We start from the raw sequence: 26,647 nt of genomic DNA, 5'->3' as shown, positions 1-26,647 counted from the left end.
TGTCATAAGAAAATTCGGAAAAACAACTTACGAAGGTATTCTAGAAAAAACAAAACAACAGAGTAAGACTTTATTTAAATAAAATTAATTATTTTTAACAAAAATCAAAATCAGATTATATAAAATAATATTTTCATATATTTGCATTAGAACTTATCCATTCACTGTATTTGGCCACATTTGTAAATACATTAGGTTTTCCCATTACACAACTTTCATATGCTGTAAAACTGGCAATACCATACAGTGTTTTATTTTTACCATCATTTACCAATGGATCACCCCAATCTCCATCACACAATTGCAATGGGCCATCCCAAGAGTTGGTCGTACTGCAGCAGATGTTCGTATCTTTAACTAAGGTTCCAAAGCGTTGACATTCTTTGTTTGTATTGTTTAATACCACTAACCATTCGGCCATTGGTACAGTTGCCATAGATTCTGGGTAACCATAGTATGTGAGACCCCAACCGGATACGACAACCAGTTCACCTAGAATAAAATAAAATGAAGTAAAGTAATCGATTGCATTTCCCTTCATTTCGAACACCATCATTCGTCCTATTAGAGGTAAAACTCACCAAGTGCACTTTTTTGAGATTTTGACATTTTCATCAATTTGAACTCAATACGGTACTGCCCAGCCCTGGAGAAGTCACCTGGGGCTCTAACCCTTCTAATTTCTGAGATAATTTATGGTACAATTCACTAAGTGGTACAATTGTGAATTTCGGTTTCAGGGTAAAACTCATTAAAACTTATTATTGCATTTAGTGAATTTTTCCTTCCAATCTGGAATGTATTATTGTGAATTTCGGTTTCAGGGTAAAACTCATTATTGCACTTAGTGAATTTTTCCTTACAATCTGGAGTGCCAAATCGATACTTAGTGATATTTCAAACAATACATTAATAAACATAACTGTGTATTATTTGTTTGCATTATCTATTCGGTGGTTGATTAAAGAGATGAGTTTAAATTATTTCTTTGTAGTAGATAGCCTACATAAAGGATAACATAATCTATTGTGCGAATAAGCAGGCGACTTATATTGTATTGTTGAACCTGTATATTTAATTTGTGTACATTATCTGCTCGGCGATTGATTAAAAAATATGAGTTTAAATTTCTTTGTAACAGATAGCTTACATAAAGGGTAACATAATCTATTTTGCGATTCAGCAGGCGACTTTGTGGCTGTTATAAATGCCGAAAGAATTGCATTTATTTTCAAAGGACAAAACTTATTGTTCATTTTTAAATAACAGACTGTTTTTAGGTTTAACATTTTGTAATATACATTTTTTGCTACTTATTTCTTTCGCTTTGAATCCCAACGTCATGATACTATATGGAGACAAATTTATTATCTTTTCAATATCCAACAATTGTATTCATGGAAAAACTCATCAAGTACAAAGTGTAGTTAGTGAGTTTTACCTCTAATAGGATATCAATATCCAATAACAGTGTTCATGGAAAAACTCATCAAGTATAAAAATTGATCTAATATTGATTACGTCATGGTTCCTGTGACGAAACTAGTGAATTGGGATACACAGCATCTCAATAAACATCATATTACAAATAAACCTTTTAATAATTAAATGCCCGTGGTAATGTTTGTTTAATAAATACGAGTAATCTAGTTTTGCATGCTAGTATTTGATACAAGGTCGAGTTGCAATAATATTCAGTGGGTGTTTATTAACAGTCAGCACTTTAAATCACGGTCACCTCGGCTTACCAAAACAGTAAATAAACAATAACCGACTTTAATTATATTTTTACGAGAACAGATAAATAAATGAGCAGTTGAGATTCGACGGGGTAACATCGAATTCAAGTAAATAACATACCACCAGTTACTTTCTGTGATATAGTTAACGTGTAAATAAATGACTTAACAACGAACTATTTTTACTACATCAACCCTCATCTTCGGGGTAACCACCCCTAAGTATCCAGGGTGGCACAGAAGGCAGGAGCCACCATACTAGGCTTAAAATATCTGTTTTTATTTACTTTTTAAAGTGGTATGAAAAAAATTCCAATTTTTAAGTCAGGTGAATTTAAAAAATAATTTGTACCTTTAAATTGAGTTTTCTCCACTTTCTGTAAAGTGCAGTTAGTGAGTTTGGCCTCTAATAGGACGCATTGTTCTGCACATGCTTCGAGTTATTTAACTCTCGTCAGGAACACTTGGTGGTAGTTTAAACTGAAATAAGATGGAATCTAATTGTGTCGTTATGATAACACTAGTGATTTTGTCCGTCGCCATACGACGGGCGTTTAAATTTTTCAAAAATATTTATTAGCTTTTTCAGGATTCGAAAAAAAAAATGAACACCATGTCCGTGGTGATATTTTCCAAATCGAACATTCGCTATCTTTGTCATACAATGTATTAACGTATGTTGTACATACAGTCACTGTCACACAATCACGTGTCATACAATCACTGTTTTAAGGAAAGTATCTTTCCTGATCTACTCAGAAAAGCAGCGGTGGTACCGATCTATAAGAAGGGTGACAATGATGACCCATCCAATTATAGACCAATATCACTCCTTCCCATATCAAAGGTATTTGAGAAATGTATGGCAGCAATGATTATTAAGTATTTTCAATCTAAAAATTTGTTTACAAATAGTCAGTTTGGTTTTAAGAGGATGGGTACGTATTTTCGGCTGCAATGCTATTCAAATGGGGATTCATTTTTTTCGAATCCTGAGAAAACTAATAAGTATTTTTGAAAAATTTAAACGCAGAATGAAAGATTACGTTATTAGCGAGGGCCGAAAGTCTCTAAGAACTTCTATAATGTTTATTTTAATAAGTTACATGGGTGAAAAACTAAGAGAAAATTTAGTGTGATTTTTAATTTCAAATATCTGATTCAAAATATACTTTTTATTTAGTCTAAGGGACTTTCGGCCCTCGGTAATAATTTAGTCTTTCATTCTGTGTTTAAATTTTTAAAAAATATTTATTGGTTTTTTCAGGATTCGAAAAAAATGAACACAATGTCCGTGGTAATATTTTCCAAATCCATCTTTGTCTTAGAACGCACTCAGCCGAATAAAATATTGTCAACATATTGTCAGACACTGACAATCAGTGACAATTTTAAATATTTGACATGGCATCGGGAATATTTTGATTTGTTGATTAAATAATATTTATATTTAGTGAATTTGATAAATAATTGATTTAAGACGTGAACTTAATAAAAAGTTATTTATTGTGTATTATTTGTGGAAGATCCAAGCAGAGAATACATCAGGATAATATATTCTGTGATCCAAGTATTTTGTTGTTAAATATGTTCAAAATTGTAAGCGTTCCATAGTAACAATATATTATTAAAAAATCACTTTAACACTTTTCCTCTTTTCTCGATGGAGTATTAGTTTTTGTTGTACATATAAATTATTACAATCACTGAATATCTAGTTAGTGAAAAAATTATCACATTTATTAACTGAATTAATAATTTGCAATTATACAAATAACAGTTATCCAAGAACATTCAAAAGCCATCTCTTTAAGTTAATGATGACATTGTCAAGTAGAATGACATTCTAGTAATGTTTACATATCCATACCAGTGTGAATTTTACTACACGCAATTTGCCGTGTAAAGACAGAAAAAGTAGGGATAGCCGTAAAATATTTGCGAATTATGTACCGATGGCCTTAAAAGGGGTCTAAATATAACAAAAACCATCATGGACTTAGTGATGAAGACTCGAGAGGCTTTCGAGCAGAGATGTTATCTGTCCGCTACATTCTGTGATCTAAGCAAAGCTTTTGATTGTCTTTCACATAAACTGCTTCTCAGGAAATTGGAGAAATATGGGTTTGGAGATAGTACAGCTATCTCTTCAACAGAAAGCAGAGTGTGCAGGTGGGTAAAGTGAGGTCTGCAGAGAGAGTTATAGGATTATAAGATCGGATTACCTCAAGGGTTAATATTGGGACCACTTTTATTTTTTCTAATTTATATTAATGACCTTCCACAGACAGACCTTATCAGTTTATTTACTCTTTTTGCTGATGCTACTACTATTACCTGCAAAGAGTGGGACATATATTGGGAGCAATAGAGGCATTAAATCTAGCACAAGATAAGGCAGAACAATGATTTGCAGCAAATATGTTGCTTCTAAACCTCAATAAAACCCAGTATTTGATTTTTTCAACAAGACAGCTTCCATCCGGAGATGCAGACAAACAAATAACATTTTTGGGGGTTTACTTGGATGCAAGACTATGGTGGAAAGCTCATACAAGGTCCCTTGTTGCTAAGTTAGGATCTGCAACTTTTCTGATTAGACGACTTTCTGAGTGTGTATCTGAGTTCACTTTACAACAGGCCTATTTTGCACTGCGTCATTCACACATCAGCTAGGCAATTTTGGCATGGGGTCTCAGTGCTGGAGCCAAATATGTCTTTCGTATTCAGAGAAGAACGGTAAGGATAATGGCTGGCCTGTAATATCAGAAAGAATGTCAGCAAGCATTTTTTGTTGCACTGCACATAGTAACTCTGCCTTCGCTATTTATTCTAGAGAGTATTGTTCATGTAAAACAAAATATATATTGTAATCAAAGACATGAGGATGTACACCGATATGAAACCGGAAATAAGCATACCTTAATGCTGCCCTATAAGGAGCAAATAAGTAGAGACGGACCAAACTCTTATGGTGTAACATTTTACAACAAGCTTCCTACTGAAATTACTGAATTGTGAATTTTATAATTTAAAAAATCACTAAAGAATTTTCTCATTAGTCAAGCATTTTACAGCAGTGATGAATTTTTAAATTTTAACTTACTTAAATGTTTGGAACTGGGTTGTGAATAATTGTTTAATTGTACTTTGTTTATTCTTAGGAACCCAGAAAGTGTTTGTCTTAATGTATGTAATTTCATATTATGCCTTGTGTTTTTATATTTGTATTTTATATCTGTGAACCAAAGTTGTACACTATTTTTTGACGTATGTAAGTACTTTTGTATATTAACATGAATAAATGACTTTACTTGACTACTCAGTCAAACAGAATGTAGTGACAAAATAGTGACAAACGAGGCTACTTAAATATTTGACACGGCTTCAGGAATATTTTGAGTTGTTTATTAAATAATATTGATAGTGTATTTAATAAATAATTGATTTAAGACGTGAAATTAATAAAAAGTTTATTGTTTACTATTTATGGAAGATTCAAGCAGAGAATACACCAGAATATATTCTGTGATTCTAAGTATTTTGTTGTTAAAGACTTTCACAACCGTTCCATAGTAACAATATATTATTAAAAAAAAATCACTTTTTCTCTCTTTTTCGATTATTAGTTTTTATTGTATAGTATATAAACGATTGTAATCACTAAATACACAGTTAGTGAAAAATAATCATATTAATTAACTGAATTAATAATTTAAGCGATTATACAAGTAACGGTTATCCAAGAACATTCAAAAGCCATCTCTAAGTTAATAATGACAAATGAAAATGTCACTGTCATCTAATGTTTACATCTCGATAGGAGTGAGAATTTTACTATACGTAATTTGCCGTGTTGGGAAAAGTAGGGATAGCTGTAAAAAATTTGCGCCTACGCTCTTAAATAAAACAATATTTACCTAATTGTGCCTCTTCTTGATCCTCAGTAGCCATGGGAATTACTTGTATATACTCATTACTTTCAACTGAACTTGGTAGCTTTATTAATCCAATATCATTTTCTAGGGTTTCGTCGACAAAATTTTCATGTATTATAAAATTAGATTGGGTAGTATCAAAAGAAACTTGCATTTCTTCGTTTACACTTATATCATCTGCACCAAGTACTACCCGTACAGCGGTTGAACTAAAAAAGATAAATATTAATTAAAGGATATAGAACATCCGATATAGAACAACCGTTATATATGTGTTATATAGACTTCGAAAAGGCCTTTGAGCGAGTACCTATGACAAACTTATGTCTTGCAACAGGTGGGAATTGATGATCAAGACCTCTCTATTATCAAAAATTTGTATTGGCATCAATAAGCAAGCATACGAATTGGTTACAACAAAAAGTCAATTTGTTTACTCTAACCTTAAAGTTCTTCAAATAATCTTTAATCCATGGGGATCTATTGCCAGTTCGTTCAAAGGAGAAATAATTATGAATGATAAATAAGAAAAAATAAACGGAATTGGGTAAATAAATGGAAAATTCGTTGCTAATCCGGCTCGAAGGACCATATGGTGACACCTGACATAACGGACTGCATTAATCAAATAAATCACTTTATCTAACTAAACTAAAACTAATTACAAATCAGCGCATTCTAGTCTGAGTAGCAGATTTTTTAGAATTTATACTACCACGTGGAGAAATGTCAATTAATAAAAATAAAACTTCTACATATAAATTTTTTTACTACGAGTAGGATGAGATTTGCGAATCTTCGATTGCCAAATAATAGGCCTGGATCCCACGTACCAAAAAGTTTATTAATAGCAAGTTGAAAATTTGTTAATAGCTTAACAGTGTCGGACAACCTTTGATGTACGGGAACACTGGACCAGGGGAAAGTTTAATTGTGGAACAGGTTACAGGTTTTGAACGTCAGACTACGAAAACGTCCCGTTTATTTTGTCGGACAGAACTTTCAATTGATTTGTAAGCCTTTCATTAAACTCTCAAGTCTCAAGCAAAAATAAGACTGCTATTTACCACCAATATAATTCCTGTCATTTGACATGTTCTACGTGTCGGACTTATTAAAATGCCCAACATATTTGTCGGACAAACATTTTTTCATATATTATACAGGGTGTTTCATTGGGAAACGGAAATACTTTAACAGTGAATAGAGGTCACCGAGCCGGTTCTAGATATACTACATTTTTTGCCTTCAGACTTTTATAACCGAGTTACAGGGTGTTTTATCGATTTTGCCCATGTATTTCCTAAGCCATAACTTTAGAACCACCCTGTATATTTTTTTGATATTTGGTATACATATGTTTCATTCAAAACCCAAACGACCGACATACTAACCATAAGAAAAATCCAGGTCCGGATTAACAAAAAATTATAAAGTAATTGTGACCTTAAAACAACACCCTGTATATTCAAATCTTGAAAATCTGTTTTCACATTTGAAAAGAGCACAAAAAACTAAGTTTAATGGTTCGCTTCAGTTTTTCAGCCAGACAATTTTATGACTTTATTTTGAAATTATATTGTTTTTTTTTAAGAAATCTATCATTAAAAAGCAGGTATTATTAACTTTTAGTTATAAATTATTAAAGTTAATGAATACATACTCATTTTAAAAATAATAAATACTTATTTATCACATTGGAACGACCCAATTACTAATGACAAGAAAAATCCAGGTCAGGATTAACAAAAAAATATAAAGTAATTGTGACCTTGAACCAACACCCTGTATATTGAAATTTTGAAAATTTATCTGCGCATTTTAAAAGACCATAAACAACTGTGAATAAAGGTTCATTTTATTTTTTTGCGCCGTTGATTTAATTACATCAATAATTTTTAAATTATATTGAAATTTTAAAGATCTCTGAGATTAAAAACCAGGTATTATTAACTTTTAATAATTTAATGTTAATGAATCAATATTTATTTTAAAAATACTTAATACTTATTTACTACGCTGGCTTCATGGATTCTCTGTATTTGTAGCTGTATGCACATCATTAAAAATTAGAATTGCAAGAATTGGATATTTTAATGATTTAGTAAGGAATTAAAAACAGCTATATCTAATAAAAAAAAATGGTTTAAACAATTCAACAACTTAACATAAATTAAAAATATTTGAACTACAACAGTTGCTCAAAATGTCTGCCATTTTGTTCGATGTGTTTCCTTGCTCGTTTTAAAAGATTTCGAATCGATTTTCTAATTACATTGGGATTGTTCTTAATTTTTCTGGCAGCTTCGTGTTACCTTGACAGAATTAATCAATATGATTTCAAAATTGCTATAATTAAATTATCTGCGCAAAAATTTGGCATGCACCTTTTAACGCAGTTTTTTATGCTCTTTTAAAATACGCAAACAAATTTTCAAAATTTCAATATACAGGGTGTTGCTTCAAGGTCACAATTACTTTATATTTTTTTGTTAAACCGGACCTGGATTTTTCTTGTGATTAGTAATTGGGTCGTTTCAATGTGCTAAATAAGTATTGATTATTTTTAAAATGAGTATTTATTCATTAACTTTAATAATAATTTGTTACTAAAAGTTAATAATATCTGCTTTTTAATGTCAGAGTTCTTAAAAATTTCAATATAATTTCAAAATTAAAGTCATAAAATTATCTGGCCGAAAAATTGAAGCGAACCATTAAACTTACTTTTTTGTGCTCTTTTCAAATATGCAAACAGGGCCCTGATTCTAATTCATTTCGACAGTCGCAATTTCATTTCGACACCGCCATGACAGCCGCAGAATATTGGCCATGAGCCGATTGGTAGAGGGGATTTGACAGCTTTCGCCAGCGCTGTTAGTGGCAGTTTTGTGCATTTATCTGATAAATTTAAATGGCGCGCCATGGGTAGAGGAGAGGGGATTTGACGGTTTTCACCAGCGCTGTTAGTGCAGCGTTGCCACATTTAGTAGATTTCTACACTTTTGGTAGATTTTTGAAAATTTTTAAAAAAATTCTAGTAGGCAATATTTTTTAGAAGATTTTTGGTATATTTCAACATTTTTTATGACTAAAATAAAATTTGCTTTTTAATAGTATTTACCCCATTTCTAAATTAATTTTTAGACATTTTGTTACAATTTCCCAATGTCATTACCGAAAATAAGATTCAGGGGTGGGATTCTGTGTACAATCGCTAACACCGCCGACCGCTTTCTATCAATGTCAATATATTTGAATTTTTAGTTTTAATTCAAATGTTTTCTTGTTTTACTAAGTGTCACTTCAGCATCAACTAGCAAAACTAGAAAATAATTCAATTAAAGCTAAAAATTCAAATATTTTCACGACAATTGACATCGATAGAAATCGAAGTGTAGATATCTACAGTGCACGGAATCTAGCCCCAGGACGTAGATGATGAATATTAAACAGAAATGAAACTGGATTCTGGTGTAACAAACTTGCAGATTTCAAGTAGCAGTGCAATCAGTACCTATTTCAGGTGTTATTGAAGAGTTCTGGTATTCGGTGAACCTGTTAAGGCCGCGTCCCACCATCAAATAATTTGATCAAACTGGTTTGAGCAAACTGAAAGTGAAAGTTAGTGACGTCACATCCTGATGAAAAATTTTAATTTTAAATAAAGTACAAACAAGTTGGACAACTCAATACAAAAAGTTTGATCAAACTAGACTGATAGTGAGAGCACAGATTTTTAGAATTTCAAAAAAATTGTGACGTTACTTTGACGTACTTCCGGAGTTTGCTCAAACTGTTTGATCAAATTATTTGATGGTGAGACGCGGCCTTTAGAAGCTAACGATGGAAAACTAAAATATTTGCAAAACAACAAATGTTGTGTTTGCGTGTTTCTAATGTAAAATGCGAAATAATTGTTTGAAGAATGTGATCCAGACATGCACATGTTAAAATCAGTGGATGACAAAATATTATATACAAATATTAAATATGAAACTGATAAAAATTAATTATAGTTGGTCATTTTGTTCCCCAGTTAAAATATAAAAAAGTTTGGTTTTTGTTTACAAACAGTCGTATTAATTTCTAGTTAAACTCCCTCTGTGGCTCAGTGGTAAGAGCGCCTACCTTTGGATCGAAAGGTCCGAATGGTCGTGAACTCGAATCTCACCAGGGTAGAGAATTTTTCGTTTATTATAAATTAATAAATGAAAATAGTTTCTATCCTTGTGTGATCGGTACCCACCGGATAGAGGGACCGCAGACGTTCGGATATAATTAGCGTCTCTGCAAAGACAATGACATCGACTTTGCAAAGTAACAAGACACTTACTCAACACACACACTACACAATAACACTAGCTACCTATGGTAAAATCCACTGTACCATCACCATGCCAATGCCCATTAGTTGTCGAGGCATTAGCTAAATAAAAAAAATTTCTAGTTAGTCAGCTGTTATTGTTATTATAAAAAGTCCTAAATTATATACAAATATATTAATAAAGTTATATAGTATATTTTAGTTTTTGATAAGTAGATTTTATAAAAGTAAGCTAACCTACAGTAGATTTTCTAAATAAAATGTGGCAACGCTGTGTTAGTGGCTGTTGGCAGTTTTGTTTTGTGCATTTGATAAACTTCACAAACTGAAATGGCGGGTAATATAGATTTTTCAAAAAAGAAAACAAGATATTGCAGCTCTTGTATTGATTCATGTAAAAATATTGAATATAACAGTACTGGATGCAGTTATTATATTCGGAAACATTGCGTACATGTCCTGTATCAACTAAATCCTTTCCTTTTTTGGTGTTGCTGATTGAAATTGGATATCATGGGAAATAAGACTTGAATCCAGTATAATGTTTAATATCCATTTTGATAGAATTCAAACAAATTACAATTCATACAAATTACAAATTTTAATAAGCAAAGCAGTAAGCACCCAAAAATAAACAGAGGTAACCTTTAAAATGTTAAATAATTCATATAAACTTATTCTTTTTCTCAATGGTCTCTTGCGTAAGCAGTCATCCAGTCTCACGAACTTATATATTAAATATTAAAATTATAATGAATAAAATAAAAAAACATAATTAATTTTACTATTAATTCTGTGTATTCGTTTAGTAATCAGGTTACAATAATATTTCAGTTCATAATTTGTGTCTTTCTAGATAAGTAACTATTTTTCTCGTTTTGTATATTTCACATACATAAATTTTATCAGAAAAGTATAAATTTCAAACCGCGAGATAGCGCTACCGTCGAAACTCACAGCCAATAGCGATTCTTATTCATTTCGATATTAGTTACAACTGGGGATATTAACCGTATCATGTTGAGACCGCTCAGAATTTGGGTTGGCGCTCCCGTTTATTGGAACTTGTTGATAGTCTGGGAAAATTATCGAAAAAATGCCATTTTTGGGAAAAATTATTTACCAGCTATTTTATTGCTAAAATCGAATCTTAAGATTGCATATACAGTGCGTCCATAAAGTAACGCATAAATTCATTATTTCGTAAACCAGCGACATTAATGAAAAATCCTGAAACGGGTCGATTTTTATTTTTAGATTCAGATTTTTTGGCATATATATCATACTAGTGACGTCATCCATCTGGGCGCGATGACGTAATCGATGATTTTTTTAAATGAGAATGGTCATGTGATAGCTCATTTGAAAGGGTATTCAATTCTCTATTCACTAATATAAACATTTACATAATTATTTATACAAGGTGTTCAAAAAACATTTTTTTAATTAAAATAATTGAAACAAAAAGAAGAATGTACGTAATTTATTTAATTCAAAATACGTTTTACTGTTGTCAGAAAACAGGAAAAAAATGTTTATTTGAGAAATAAATATTGTTTTTTGCTTAAATTCAATGTTAAAGCTGCCACCCACCTGTCGCTTGGCAGTTTGAACATTTCGTTTAAGCGAAAATCAATGTTTATTTGTCAAATAAAATTTTTTTCTGTTTACTGACAGTAGTAAAATGTATTTTGAATTAAATAATTACATTATATTCTTCTTTTTGTCTCACTTATTTTAATTAAAAAATGTTTTTTGAACACACTGTATAAATAATTATGTTAATGTTTATATTCTTGGATAGAGAATTGAATACCCTTTTAAATGAGCTATCATATGACCCCTATTCTCATTAAAAAAAATCATCGATTACGTCATCACGCCCAGATGGATGACTTCACTAGTATGATAAATATGCCAAAAAACCGTAATTTAAAAATAAAAATCGACGTGTTTCGGGAATTTTCCTTAAAGTAACCAGTTTACGAAATAACGAATTTATGCGTTACTTTATTAGTAATATGGGGTATGACAAGTCCGCAGAAAGTGTGTTATTTTATTTATAAACAAATTAGCACTTCTAAATCTTCTTTATTTTTCAATTAGTGGTCTGTAACTCCTAAAATTTTTCCTTTGAGCCAAAAACACTCAAATAAAAATTCACCGTAATTTAGTTCTGCACAAAGTTATTTTTTTTCCGATTTCCTTCAACAAAAATTTTACTCAGAAAATCCGAGTTTTCCCAAAAAATCTGCAATTTTCAATTAAAATTTTAGGGAAGTACCTAATTATTTATCAATAATTAAATAATTGATGACATGAAAGATTTATTATAGTAGATTATACAGAGGGGCTAAATTATGGAATAAATTCATTTCTTTAAAACGGACGATTTTGGAGCAAAATCCCGAAAGAGGTCGATTTTTATTTTTAAATTACAATTTTTTGGCATATATTTCTTACTAGTGACGTCATCCATCTGAGCGTGATGACGTAATCGATAATTTTGTTAATGGGAATAGGGGTCGTGTGGTAGGTCATTTGAAAGGCTATTCAGTAATATAAACATTATTATCATTAGGTATTTATGCAGGGTTGCCAAAAAAAATTTTTGAATTAAATTAATTGGCGCAAAAAGAAGAATGTATGTAATTTATTTAACTCAAAATACATTGTACTGCTGTCAGAAAATAGAAGAAAAGGTTTATTTCACAAATAAGCATTTCTTTTCGCTTAAATTAAATCACAAACAGCCTCCCTCCTACCTATTGGCAGTTTGAACATTTAATTTAAGCTAAAAGCAATGTTTATTTGCAAAATAAACATTTTTTTCTATTTTCTGACAGCAATAGAATGTATTTTGAGTTAAATAAATTACAAGCATTCTTCTTCTTGCGTCAATTAATTTAATTCAAAAATTTTTTTGGCCTCCCTGTATAAATAATGATATTAATGTTTATAATACTGAATAGAGAATTGAACGCCTTTGTAAATGAGCTACAACACGAACCCCTATTCCTATTTAAAAAAATAATCGATTACGTCATCACGCTCGGATGGATGACGTCACTAGTTTGAAATATATGCCAAGAAATTTAATTTAAAAATAAAAATCGACCTGTTTCGGGATTTTTCTCTAAAATCGTCCATTTTAGAGAAAATGAATTTATTCCATAATTTAGCCCCTCTCTGTATATCAGGAGACCGGCGACAATCTAACCAATAGTTTAGCAATAATTAAAATGATATTTAAAAAATTTCGGTCGAAATAATAACCAGAAAGATTATGATACACCAGAATAACTATGATTTTCGTATAAAAAAGCACTATACCTATTCAACGTACCTCACAGGATTGAAATTGGACCATTTGAGCGGTCTCAGGAATGTTATAAAGAAACATTTTTTTGGCTTATAAACAAATAGAACCCCTCCGAAAATATTAGATTTAATTAAATTAAGTTAACGCTGTTGAAAAGGGCACGGCTTCTGTGTTCTTTTCGAAGAAAAACAAATTGAATTGCGAGGAGTGATTCCAGGTATAACCGGTCAAATTTGACCGGCATTTGCGACAAAGTTATAAACAACAGGATTTTAATCTTTGAACCATTAGATACCTTTTAATTCCGGTCCTCTTTGTACATACAAATTTTCATATCTTCAAGACACTTATAACAAAAAAGATTTATGTCACTGTCACCAAATAATTTAATTATTGATAAATAATTACTTCCCTCAAATTTTAGTTGAAAATTAAAGATTTTGTTTGGAAAACCCGAATTTTCCGAGGAAAATTTCCATCGAAGGAAATTGGAATAAATTATCAATGTGCAGAATTACTGTCAATTTTTATGTGAGTGTTTTGGTTTAAAGTTAAAATTTTCGGAGTTATAGAGCAATAATAAAAAAATATTTCGGAGCGCTAATTTGTTTATAAACAAAATAGCACACTTTCTGTGGACTTTGCACAGCTATATTACTAATATAGGAAATCTTAAGATTTGATTTCAGCATGTCCAGCAATAAAATAGCTGGTAATTAATTTTTCTTGTTTTTTACTAATTTTCCCAGATTATTACCTTACATCTTTCATTGAGTTGATGATTCATGTTGTGGACATTCTCAATTATTATATTTCTAATTTAATACTATTCTATCTAATTCCTCAAAACAAGCAAATTTCAATTAAACCCAGCTATATTATAATACCTTTTGCTTTAGTTTTCCTTGCAAGAAATAAACAAAACACATCTAAACTAAACCTAACCTCGCTTTTGGCCATTCATTCATCTCCGTGTCAAATAATTTCGACAGTCGAAATTATAATATCAACACCCTTTTTAAAGTCGCTATTAATTTCGATAGTCGCTATTTCATGACGTCACTTCGTTAGTTTAACTAAAATCCACAAGGCTCGCACAATCGCATTTCAACCGTCGCCATATTGAAAGCGACTTGTTTAGTGTCGAAATTTGATTTAGAATCAGGGCCCAGATTTTCAAAATTTACAGGGTGTTGTTTTAAGGTCACAATTACTTTATAATTTTTTGTTAATCCGGACCTGGATTTTTCTTATGGTTAGTACGTCGGTCGTTTGGTTTTTGAATGAGACATATGTGTACCAAATATAAAAAAAATATACATGGTGGTTCTAAAGTTATGGCTTAGGAAAGAAATGGACAAAATCGATAAAACACCCTGTAACTAGGTTATGAAAGTCGTTAAGGCAAAAAATATAGTATATCTAGAACCGGCTCGGTGATCTCTATTTATCATTAAAGTATTTCCGTTTCCCAATGAAACACCTTGTATAAAATTTGCTATTGAATACGAAGACAATCATAAAGTTGTCAGGATGACACGTTCCACGATTAAAATCGCGTTCCACAATTAAAACTTCCCTGTTCCAGTGTTCCCATACATCAAAGTTTGTCCGACTAGACACCGTTAAGCTATTAACAAATTTTCAGCTTGCTATTAATCAACTTTTTTTGGTACGCGGGATCCAGGCCTAGAAGATTTTGTTCATAAAGATAATTCTTTGTCTTAACAAGTACTTGCTCGATATTAACACTAAATTACTTACTTTTTAAGACATCTAGCTGCTGTTAAGATATAATCTTTGGAAATAAGGGCTCCCGAACATCTAGTTGTATTTGTTGATCCAGAAACGTTTAGGAAAACCATATAAGGCAAACTGTGTGGATAAATTAGGGTGCCTCCTATCAATCCTTGTACCCCCTAAAATAAATTGCTAATTACTAATATTCTAATAAATAATAATGGCGATGTAACATTATGCGTTTTGATCGGGTGCGATAGAAAATAAAAAAAAAATAAAATAAAAAAAATAAAAAACGAGACCAAAAAATGTATCGAAGAAAAGAAAATTCTATATATGAAAAGTATGAACCCCCAATCCCCAGAAGACATAAAGAAGTACAAAGAGAAAAACAGAGAAGTAAAACGAAGAAGGGCAAAAGAAAAGAATGAAGAATGGGAAGGAACATGTGCAGAAATTGAACAATAAATAGGAGGAACAAGGAAATCGGAATCCTGGAAAACACTGAAATCCTTAAGGAAAAATAACAACGAAAAGGTCCAAATACAATACTTATCAAAAAAAGAGATCCCGCGTACCAAAAGAAAGTGTATTAATAACAAGCTGAAAATTTGTTAATAGCTTAACGGTGTCTACTCAGACAAACTTTGCTGCATGGGAACACTGGAACAGGGAAGTTTTAATTGTGGAACGTGTCATTCTGACAAGTTTATGATTGTGAAAACTAGCAGGTTGTTTTTAAGTTTATTCGACACGTAAAATATGTCAAATGACAGGGATTATGTTGGTGGTAAATAGCAGTCTGATTTGTGATTGAGAGTTTGATGAAAGGGTAACAAATCAATTGGAAGTTCTGTCCGAAAAAATACACGGAACGTTTTCGTAGTCTCACGTTCGAAATTTCCCCTGTTCCAGTGTTCCCGTACATCAAAGGTTGTCCGACTAGATACCGTTAAGCTATCAACAAATTTTTAGCTACCTATAAATAAACTTTTTTTTGGTACGCGGGATCCAGTCCTATAATAATAAAATAATATTTATTAAAGACAAAACTTACGAACGCAACCAATGTAACCAAAAATAATATTAAAACATAAACCTTCATTTTTGGACTTTCCTTCTAAATTTTTTAATCAACAACTATGAACTTTTCATGCAAAATACGTTTTATAAAAGGTTTTAGGATAACTATCTAATCAATAGTAGATATGCAAATTTAGATACTTAGTGTCTAAGGGTTATATTTTGTATCTAAAGGCTATAGGTCTAAAATCTAATCATATTATAATGTTATTATTAATTATTGTCTGATAACGTAACAATAGATGGTATGTTTGTGATAATAAAATATAGCAAAAACACATTATCAACGAAAACATTTCGTTTATAAATTCGCAAAAGTGTGTGTGTTATTGCGTTGCCGCTCCTGCAGTACTCAGATCAGATTTATCGATGGATTCTCATGTAGTTTTTTCTTCTGAATCCAAATCTGAAAACGGCATTTCGATATTTCTAACCGTCTTCGAGATAATCGACCTCAAAGTTTAAAATGTGACGTCACAACCGTTTTATTTTCTGCCGACACACTACACGTCCAGCTGAAATCGTTGCTATTAAGTAGGCTAGTTTTTAAATCTCGATTTGTTAAGCAAAGCATAGGTTATTTACATTTGAGTTTGACACTTTGTGAATGTCAAACTAAATTTTAAATTAAGTATTAATAAAACATCAATGACATTTGATAGTGAATTTAATTTATTATATAAAATAAATAAGATGTTCAAAAATACAATTTGAGTACCTATATTTTAAAAGCAATAATTTATTAACAGCTTTAAAAAGGTTTATTCGAGTATACGGCATCCCCTTTATGATAAATGGACTGTTCCATTTGCTATGAAATTAAAATATAGTCGGTTCGCTAAACTCGACACAACTGGGTAGTGATTTTAGTAGGTAATTTTTTTGTTTTTGCGTAGTAAAATTAGTAAATTAGTAATTTTGCCAAAATTGACAAAATTACTAATTATTTAGTAATTATTAACTAAATAGTAATTCTTTTTTTGACAAATTGGCAGAATTATTGACTAAAATCACTAACCAGTTGTGTCTGAGTTTAGCGAACCGACAGTATATGAAATGATATTGTTTGGTATAAAAAATTATGGTCTGATATGTGCAATTACATCCTTCTAATGGAAAAAAATATTTGAAGATGTTTCTCAAATTATGGATACCAACAACATTTTCATTTATAACTCTTTTATTTTTAATTTGACGAAGAAAAGTTATTCTTCATAAAAAGCTCTTCATGTTGTTCTGAAGCTATTTCCTTGTGGCATTTTTATAATTAAGTATTTTCGATGGGAAATAAGCCACAATTTTACCAAAAAAATGAATTTATTAACGTTTCGACGCCCAAGTCGGGTGTCGTTGTCAAAGTACAAAATAATGTATTAAATATACAAAATAATAATACATTATTTTGTATTTTGACAACGACACCCGACTTGGGCGTCGAAACGTTAATAAATTCATTTTTTTGGTAAATTTGTAGCTTATTTCCCATCGAAAATACTTAATTATAAAACTCTTCATGTTCTAAGATTTATGATGCAACCATCATATGTAAAATTTTATTAATTTTATACGAGGTATATAAAAAATATGAATTTCGATCAAGAGTAAACTACCTTTATAGTTCATAACATTTAAATTAGAATGGCATAATTGCACATTAAAACATAATAATAATTATTAATTCTAAACTACTTTTCATAATAGTAATTTTCCATATTATGAATTAAAATACGTAAATAAACAAAGTTTTCGTTATGATAATTCTCGCATTTTCAGCTTGTTATTTAATAACATAACACGCCTATTTTTTATTTTAACGTATCTTTTATGTTTTTTTACAAAATGTTTTATTTACTTACTTGGGTGGACTAAATGGAACAACGACTTCTCCGATAAAGTCAATAACTTCATCTCCGTGACATTTTTTGTACTGTCTCTCTCTCTCTCTTGAAAGAGAGAGAAAGAGAGTCCTCTCCATCAGCTCTGCTTTTTCTTCCACGGAGTACAGGACTCTTTTTTCACCGTGAAGTGGTGTAATTGGTTTTCTATCATCCCTTAATATTATCTGTAGCCTCTATATTTCTTTCATGTTCTGCTCTCGTTCTTTCATTTCTTATACAAGAACTTCCCATTTTTTGCTTCTTTTATTACTGTCTGTTTGGCTTGTCGATTTATTCAGTTTGCCCTGTTCCTGGGTTCTTGTTTTTCTTTTAGATACTGAAGGTGCACTTAATAATATTACTACCAGTTCTTTGCTAGGGGCTATGAGTAGACGAGGCACACCTGCGGTAATATGCAGATGGATAAGGGCATCCCTGGAGAATAGGATAGTAATATCCACTCTTGGTAAAGCAATCATCAAAGCAAGAGTAGGGGGAGACCGTCCACAAAGAGGAGTTCTGTCACCTCTACTTTGGGCAACCTTGGTAGATAATCTTTTCAAAAATCTGTCCACAGAAGACTGTCTAGGATACGCTGACGATATAGCAATCGTTGTCAGGGGCAGGTTTGCCCAGGTGGTGTGTGGGAGAATGCAAGCAGCCTTAAACATAGTTAACGACTGGTGTAAACAAGAGAGACTGATAGTCAATGCTTAGAAAACCCAAATCATCAACTTCACCAAAAAGACAGCACTACAAAGCCTAAAACCACCGGTGCTGGGAGGAAAAGAGATTTCAATTGACAAAGAAACAAAATACCTTTAGAAAGCTACTATGTCCTTGGGCAGATGTAGAAGAATGTGCGGTAAGAATTGGGGGCTTAACTCCAAAATTACTCTATGGATATACATAAGCGTTATTACACCCATGATAACCTATGGCTCGGTGACGTGCAGAAAGACGCAGCAAGTGGGAGCAATAAGGCTGCTAGGTAATACACAAAGGCTAGGATGCCTGTGTATTACGGGGGTCATAAAAACAACTCCTACAGCAGCGTTGGAAGTCCTGCTGAATCTACCACCACTTCATACATATGTTCAGGGCGAAGCCAAATCAGGGATGCACAGATTAGTCAGCTACATATAAGGCAGGTGCATGATGCTGACAATAGAAAGCTAATTGAGGAGCTAAAAGCCGATATTGTGATGGGGCAGCCTATCGATGCAACAGCAACGAGATATAATTTTGACAATAAGTTCAAAATTAATATACCAGATAGGGAAGACTGGAAGGAAGGTGTACCCATACAAGCTGATGGTACCTAGTACACTGATGGCTCAAAAACATCGGAAGGTGTGGGATAAATCAAGGAATTGTGTGGCATAGTAGGGACAAATCAAGGAATACATTTCCCGGTAAGTCTATCAAAGCATGTCACAGTTTTCCAGGCGGAAATAACGGCAATCCATCACTGCGTGGAAGAAATAGAAAATCAGGAAAGAACGTTCCGTTCAGTTGCCATCTTCACAGATAATCCGGCAACGCTTAAGGCACTCAATTCTGTAGAGGTCAATTTTAAGCTAGTATGGGATTGTGTGTGTGCCCTAAATAAACTAGGAGACCTGGATACCGGGACACGAGGGTCATAAGGGCAGTTAAAAAGCAGATGAAATTGCCAAACAAGGCTCATCAATGCCATTCGTTGGACCGGAACCCTTCTGCGGCGTTGCAAAGTCAGCAACAAGAACGGCTACAAGAAAGTGGGTAGCTCACAAATCTTTAGCATGGTGGAGGAATTCACCAGGACAAAGACAGGCGAAACAGTTCATTACAGAACATTCGCCAAAATTTACGGCAGATCTAATAAGCAAAGACAGGAAAACAGTCAAAGCCATAATAGAGGTCTGCTAACAGGACAGTGTAAGCTGAATAGGCACTTAAAGCTGATGGGATTGTCTGATGATGACCTGTGCTGATTCTGTCATCTGGAAGAAGAAACAGCAGAGCACATTTTATGTCAGTGTGACAGTCTGGCAAATGTGCGGTTCTTTGCATTAGAAGAAGAAAATCCAATGTCAAATAAGTACATGGAAGGTTCAGTCTCGAAGCTATTTAGTCCATTGAAATGTTACATTTAGGGTTGCATTTCTTAGAGGAGTCAATTTTATTTTTTTAATGTGTAGGGAGGTTCAGTAGAAGCTTAAGTTCAAGTTTTTGGGGTCGCCACCCTTGTCCCCCGGCCGCCATATTGGAAAAAGGGGTGCAAAGGGCTTTCGCGCTGTATCTCCCAAACTAGCAATCCTACAGAAAATTTATTCACACATAAAATGTAGCAAATTAAATTTTCTACAATTTTATATCTATTACTTTTTGTCGTCAAGTGACTAACAAAAATTGTATAAAGAAAAATAAGAGAAAATTTTGTAAGAAGTTTCCTTTTGGAGGTTATAACTTTTTTTCCGTTCATTTCACAATAAAATAACATCATAGCGATTTTGTAGAGGATTTTTCAATGACCAATTTTCACTATAAAATTGTTTAATTTTTTTATTATCTAGGTTTTACAGCGCTCCAAACTTGACCAGATTCTCGAATTCTCGTAGGAATACAATAAAAATAATATTTTTCTATCCACATTAGTTGAGCGGCATCAACCGTTATGCCGACCACGAAAATCAAATTTAAGATGAATGACCAATTTTGGTCTATTTTTATGTTTTCGAGGTCGCTGAATCCGAATATGAAGTTTATTTTTATCTAGAGGTGGTGAAACATGTTCAAAAATTAAATTTTATACAAAAAATCCAAAAATAATTTTTTATAATTTTAACTATTTGTAATGGGAAATAAGCCACAATATTATTAAAAAATGATTTTATTAACGTTTCGACGCCCAAATCAGGTGCCGTTGTCAAAATACAAAATACTACTAACATAAACAAAAATGTTGTTGCTTAGTAAAAAAAATTCTTCTAATAATTTATTTAATCTCACTCATTTATATCGGCAATTCAGATACATATGATACGTTTTAAAGTGGAAGACTTTAAAATGATATTGCCAATATTTATGAGTTGCATTCCTGGGACGACTTTACTGAAAGATAGTTCATTCGATTACATGAAATCAACCCCAACTCAAGAATATCCGTCACAAAAAAAAATCATAGCATGTGATCTATCTTTAAAAAGACAACTAAATGCAACGGTGACATTAAAATTCTCGCGTTAGAGATCTCAGTAAATCACGAGGGAAAACCAGGAAAAACCTCGTGATACTATCCCGACATCGTAAGTATTTGGTCTTACATTTAATTTACTCTCAAAATTAATACCAAATTCTGACTTTACTATAATTTTGTTTAAATTATAAATAAATTTTTCCTGGTTTTCCCTCGTGATTTACTATGAAATCTCTAACGCGAGAATTTTAATGTCACCGTTGCATGTGGTTGTCTTTTTAAAGACAGATCACATGCTATGATTTTTTTTTGTGACGGATATTCTTGAGTTGGGGTTGATTTCATGTAATCGAATGAACTATCTTTCAGTAAAGTCGTCCCAGGAACGCAACTCATAAATATTGGCAATATCATTTTAAAGTCTTCCACTTTAAAACGTATCATATGTATCTGAATTGCCGATATAAATGAGTCAGATTAAATAAATTATTAAAAGAATTTTTTTTACTAAGCAACAACATTTTTGTTTATGTTAGTAGTATTTTGTATTTTGACAACGGCACCCGATTTGGGCGTCGAAACGTTAATAAAATGTTATTTCCCATTATAAATAGTTAAAATTGTAAAAATGCCACAAGAAAATAGCTTCAGAACAACATAAATTTTTATGATTTTTCAAATTTACCTCGCTGTATCTTTGGTCGATGTAAATATTTCCTTTTGAAAATGTTACTGTGTCATCTCTGAAGTATGTAGATAACAATGAAATTGTCCAAAATGTTTAAACACATTAAAAAAGGAGTTGTTAGTTTTTAAACATTTTGTCATCATATTTCGTTAGTTTCATGTTTACTTAAAGAAGTTGGGTGACAAACTTTTTAGTTTATAATTTTAACCAACACAACAATAAAATATGTCTCATGAGGAAGTTTTTTGGAAAATTTTAAGTCAAAATATACAATAGGAAAAAAGTTATGTTACTTCATAGAAAAGCGGCACACCCCAAAATTTTGATCATACTTTATGATTTTGACATCAAAAATCGTTTTTTGATCTTCTTAAGAATCTTGCATTTTGCAGTTGCGTCATTCTTCTTCTGAACCGGCGAATTTGTCCCTCAAACAACTTCTTGGGCCTTTTTCTATGTATTATGCTTAGGGTTATAAGTTTTATAGTGGGGAGAAAGGTCAAAAACAGATTAATAATAACATAGGAATGTTAAAATCATAATAAAATATATGAATAAAAAATATATATAGATACAAAAATAAGCCTAACTTTTGTTTTTATTGTATCCCTATGAGCATTCGAGAATCTGGTGTCAAGTTTGGAGTGCTGTAAAACCTATATAAAGAAATAGAATTAAACAACTTTATAGTGGAAATTGTTCGCTGAAAAACCATCTACAAAATTGATATATGTACACACACCAGCAAAATTAGCCGAACGCCTTAAAAATGGGACATGTTTGATGTCTCGAATTTCCTAAACCTGTTGTCCGATTTGAGTGATTCTTTTAGTATATTATAGCCTTATTATTTAAGAATATCGGTGTAATAATATCGTTGCTAGACAGTGAATGTCATTTTATACCGAGTATAATAATCATACTGTGTTTTTTCTTAAAGATCGGAACACCATGTGGAATATTCTAGCATATATAAAATATTGAAATTAAAACTCAATTTTAGCATTAGGCTTTCTTAACATTGTCTTTTTTGATTAATTTGCTTATATTGGAAAATAAAAAAGTTATGGGCTGTAACAACTAGCCATGTCTTTCATCAATAAATCCTCATAGTAGGGGAGGAAAGTATGCTAAATTTGTAGTTACTCGAGCGTTATGGGGACCTATTGGATTGTGAAGAGTGGGTGCTAAAACCAAAAAAAGGTAAGATAAGTTTTCCATAAAGTATGGGACTCTCCATTTTTAATTTAATTTTCTATTTCCACCAATCGTTTTTTCCGATTATAGCGCCATCTATCCATAATTTAAAAAAATGTTGCAAATAAAAGTTGCTTATTTTTACGTCAAGAATCCAAATCTGCAATAAAAATTGGGGGCTCCTATTTAAGATTTTAAAGTTACCCCCACCCCACCTTTGTGGGGGTTCGTGTTTGGTACCATTCAATAGATTTTTGAAAAATATTGAATATGTGTATTTTGCAGTTTTACGATCTGATGTTCATTGCGCGAAATATCGTATTTAAAATTTTTAATTTACCCCCCCCCCTCCCTTCTCCGAGGGGTGACGTGTTTAGTAATATTCGATAAATTTTTAAAAAATATTGAACACGTATTTTTTAGTTTTTCGATATGACTTTTATTTCCCGAAATATTCGCTTTTTTGTGCAACTTTGTGACTCACCCATTTTCTTACGACCCGCTCAAATCGTCAGATTTTTGAAATATACACTATTTTGCATGTACTTAATACCTTATCTTTTTTTTCTAAGAATCGATTTTTTTTCGATCCCCCATGAATTCCCCGGAGTTACGAACCAATATATGGTATAGGTACAAGGTTTCTCTCCATGTGATAATCTGACGCGCTCGAGTAACTGCAAAAATCCCCGCTTGGGCTCCCCGACCATCATTATCTGCCTAGTTTAATAAATAAGCCTAAAATAATTCAATAGGTGTATTAAATAAATAAATTACTAAGCGATGTAAGCGATGTCACAATGACGACCTCCCGTGGATTTCAGCCGAACTAGCTTCGAGGGGGTTTTAATGTCAAACGCTGAGCGCACATGCATTTGAGTCAAGTATGTAAAATTCAGTATTTATTTTTGCATGTTTTTTTTACAAATTTTATACAGTGTGTCCACGAATGGGGTGCCCAAGAGGAAAAACTTTTTTATTTTCAATTTTAGCGAAAAATGTTATTCTTGATAAAAAGTTTTGCTTGTTCTAAAACCCCATAAAATGAAATAAAAGTGAAGTTTTTCAAATCCTGCTTAATTTTATAGCCAGTTTTATGTAAATCCCTATAAATTTTTGCACTAAGTTCGAAATTGTAACAATAATAACTTGGGAGAAAAACCCATTCGCTTCTCTGGATTATGAAGCCAGACTTTGTCGTTCTCCTTGAATTATCCAATTATTTATTAATTAAATAATTATTAATCCAATAATTTTATTAATAAAATTTATCATAATATAAATTCTTTATTGCACGCTTAACATTGTCGAAAAAATGACGATTCGCAAATTATTTATCGGAGTTGACAGTTACTAAGCTACATTGTGGCTTGGCAATACTAGATTATTGTTACGATTTCGAACTTAGTGCAAAAATTTATAGGGATTTACATAAAATTGGCTACAAAATTGAGCAGGATTTGAAAAACTTGAATTTTATTTCATTTTATGGGGTTTTAGAACAAGCAAAACTTTTTATCAAGAATGACATTTTTCGCTAAAAGTGAAAATAAAAAAGTTTTTCCTCTTGGGCACCCCAACCGTGGACACACTGTATTATGAAGAACATCGACGAACAATGAACATCAGATCGAAAAACTTCAAATACATGTATTCAATATTTTTGAAAAATCTATCGAATGGCACCAAACATGAGCCCCCACGGAGGTGGGGGTGGGGGATTTAATTTAAAATCTTTAATAGGAGCCCCCAATTTTTATGGCAGATTTGGATTCTTTGCGTAAAAATAAGCAACTTTTATTCGACACATTTTTCCGAATTATGGATAGATCGCGCTATAATCGGAAAAAAAGATTGTTTCAAATGGAAAATTAAATTAAAAAATGAAAAGTCCCCCACTATATGAAAAACTTAACTTAACCTTTTTCTGGTTTTAGCACATACTCTTCACAATCCAATAGGGCGCCATAACGATCGAGTAACTGCAAAAGCATACTTTCCTCCCCTACTATGAGGAATTATTGATGAAAAACATGGATAGTTGTTAACGCACATAACTTTTTTTTATTCCACATAATTAAATTAATCGAAAAGCAAAATGTTAAGAAAGCCTAACTCTACAATACAGTTTTAATTTTAATATTTTACAGATGCGAGAATATTCCACAGGGTGTTCCAAACTTTAAGAAAAAAACACAGTATGATTGGTACACCCGGTATAAAATGATGTTTACATGTCTAGCAACAATAGTATCACAACGATATTCTTAAATAAGAAGGCTATAACATACTAAAAGAATCACTCAAATCGGACCACTGGTTTAGGAAATTCGAGACATCAAACATGTCCCATTTTTAAGGTGTTCGGCTAATTTTGCCGGTGTGTGTAGTGTTATTTTATTTTAAAATGAACTGAAAAAAAGTTATAACCTCCAAAAGGAAACTTGTTAAAAAATTTTCCCATATTTTTGTTTATATCTTTTTTGTTGGTCACTTGACGATAAAAAGTAATAAAAACAAAATTGTAGAAAATTTAATTTTCTACATTTTATGTTAGCGATAATAGATTATATAGCGAATAATTATACATATAGTGAATTAGATATAGCGCGAAACCCCCTTGCACACCTTTCCAAGATGGCGGCCGGGGGACAAAGATGGTGACCCCAAAAATTTGAACTTAAGCTTCTACTGATCCACCCTACACATTAAAGAAATAACATTGACTCCTCTAACAAATGCAAGGTATGGCTTAAAAAATCTAACATTTTAATGGAGTAATTAGACTTTTTAAAAAGGGTCAGGCTAGAGAATGTTATCTAGGACTAGAGGACCACAAGAGATCTGAAAAGGTCGCAGTGGAATAGTCCAGAAGGCCACCTCTTTAAATCCATCTAATTGATGGATTCGACCGTTACTTGATGGAAGTTCGTTTTATCTAACAATAAAACACTGAAAAAGTTTGTTTTCTATACTTCCACAAAATTTATTACAACTAAGTGACTACAGCTGTTTCGGCAGAGTGCCTTTCTCAAGTGATTTAGTTTACAATGATTTGCCTATTTAAAGTCTTTAACTGAAGAGGTTGAGGAGTGGGGAGCTGTTTGCTCCCCACTCCTCCTGTTGAGTGAATTCCTGTTACAAAGAAAACCAAATAGCCATTTCAACTAAAAATAAATCAATAAAACATGGACATAATATTTACAAAAGCAGGCAAAGGTAACACTACTCTCTCTATCGATAAAAGAGACTATAATAACAAAACAATAGAATTTTTAAATAACGAAAATAGTATAACACTAAACAAAGACCCCACAGAAAAATACCGAAAACAAATTAAACTAGCCATTTAAAATTCAAAATCAATACTAAATCCAACAGAACAGAAATACCTTAATATTATGAACCCACAACCTCCTAAATTATACTTTTTTGTTAGACTACACAAACCTGACCACCCAATAAGACCTGTAGTTTCTTTTTATACAGCTCCGTCATATAAACTTTCAAAAAAACTGACAGATATTATTACAGAATACACTAAATTTTCACCTA

At 31.9% G+C, this 26,647-nt stretch overlaps 1 protein-coding gene across 1 annotated transcript; it reads right to left on the bottom strand.

Moving 5' to 3' along the window:
* Positions 1–56: 56 nt before the first annotated feature.
* LOC126888362 (brachyurin-like) lies at positions 57–16,283 on the bottom strand. The gene is made up of 4 exons (XM_050656542.1): positions 16,124–16,283; positions 15,091–15,245; positions 5,660–5,886; positions 57–492 (listed from the first exon to the last, which is right to left on the bottom strand). Exons 1-4 carry the CDS (start codon positions 16,169–16,171, stop codon positions 134–136), a joined length of 789 nt encoding a protein of 262 aa, XP_050512499.1. The 5' UTR covers positions 16,172–16,283; the 3' UTR covers positions 57–133.
* Between the last annotated feature and the right edge of the window lie 10,364 nt (positions 16,284–26,647).

Source organism: Diabrotica virgifera, chromosome 7 (genome assembly GCF_917563875.1).
Source record: "Diabrotica virgifera virgifera chromosome 7, PGI_DIABVI_V3a".
Lineage (NCBI taxonomy): Eukaryota > Metazoa > Arthropoda > Insecta > Coleoptera > Chrysomelidae > Diabrotica > Diabrotica virgifera.
The sequence above is the reverse complement of the archived record's forward strand: the minus strand, read 5'-3'. Positions and strand labels throughout refer to the sequence as shown.

Excerpts from the sequence above, each read along its gene's own strand:
- LOC126888362 (XM_050656542.1), bottom strand. The coding sequence starts at position 16,171 with ATGAAGGTTTATGTTTTAATATTATTTTTGGTTACATTGGTTGCGTTC. Across the intron at positions 15,246-16,123 it reads TGGTTACATTGGTTGCGTTC|GGGGTACAAGGATTGATAGG; the intron begins GTAAGTTTTGTC and ends AATTTATTTTAG. Across the intron at positions 5,887-15,090 it reads GCAGCTAGATGTCTTAAAAA|TTCAACCGCTGTACGGGTAG; the intron begins GTAAGTAATTTA and ends TATCTTTTTTAG.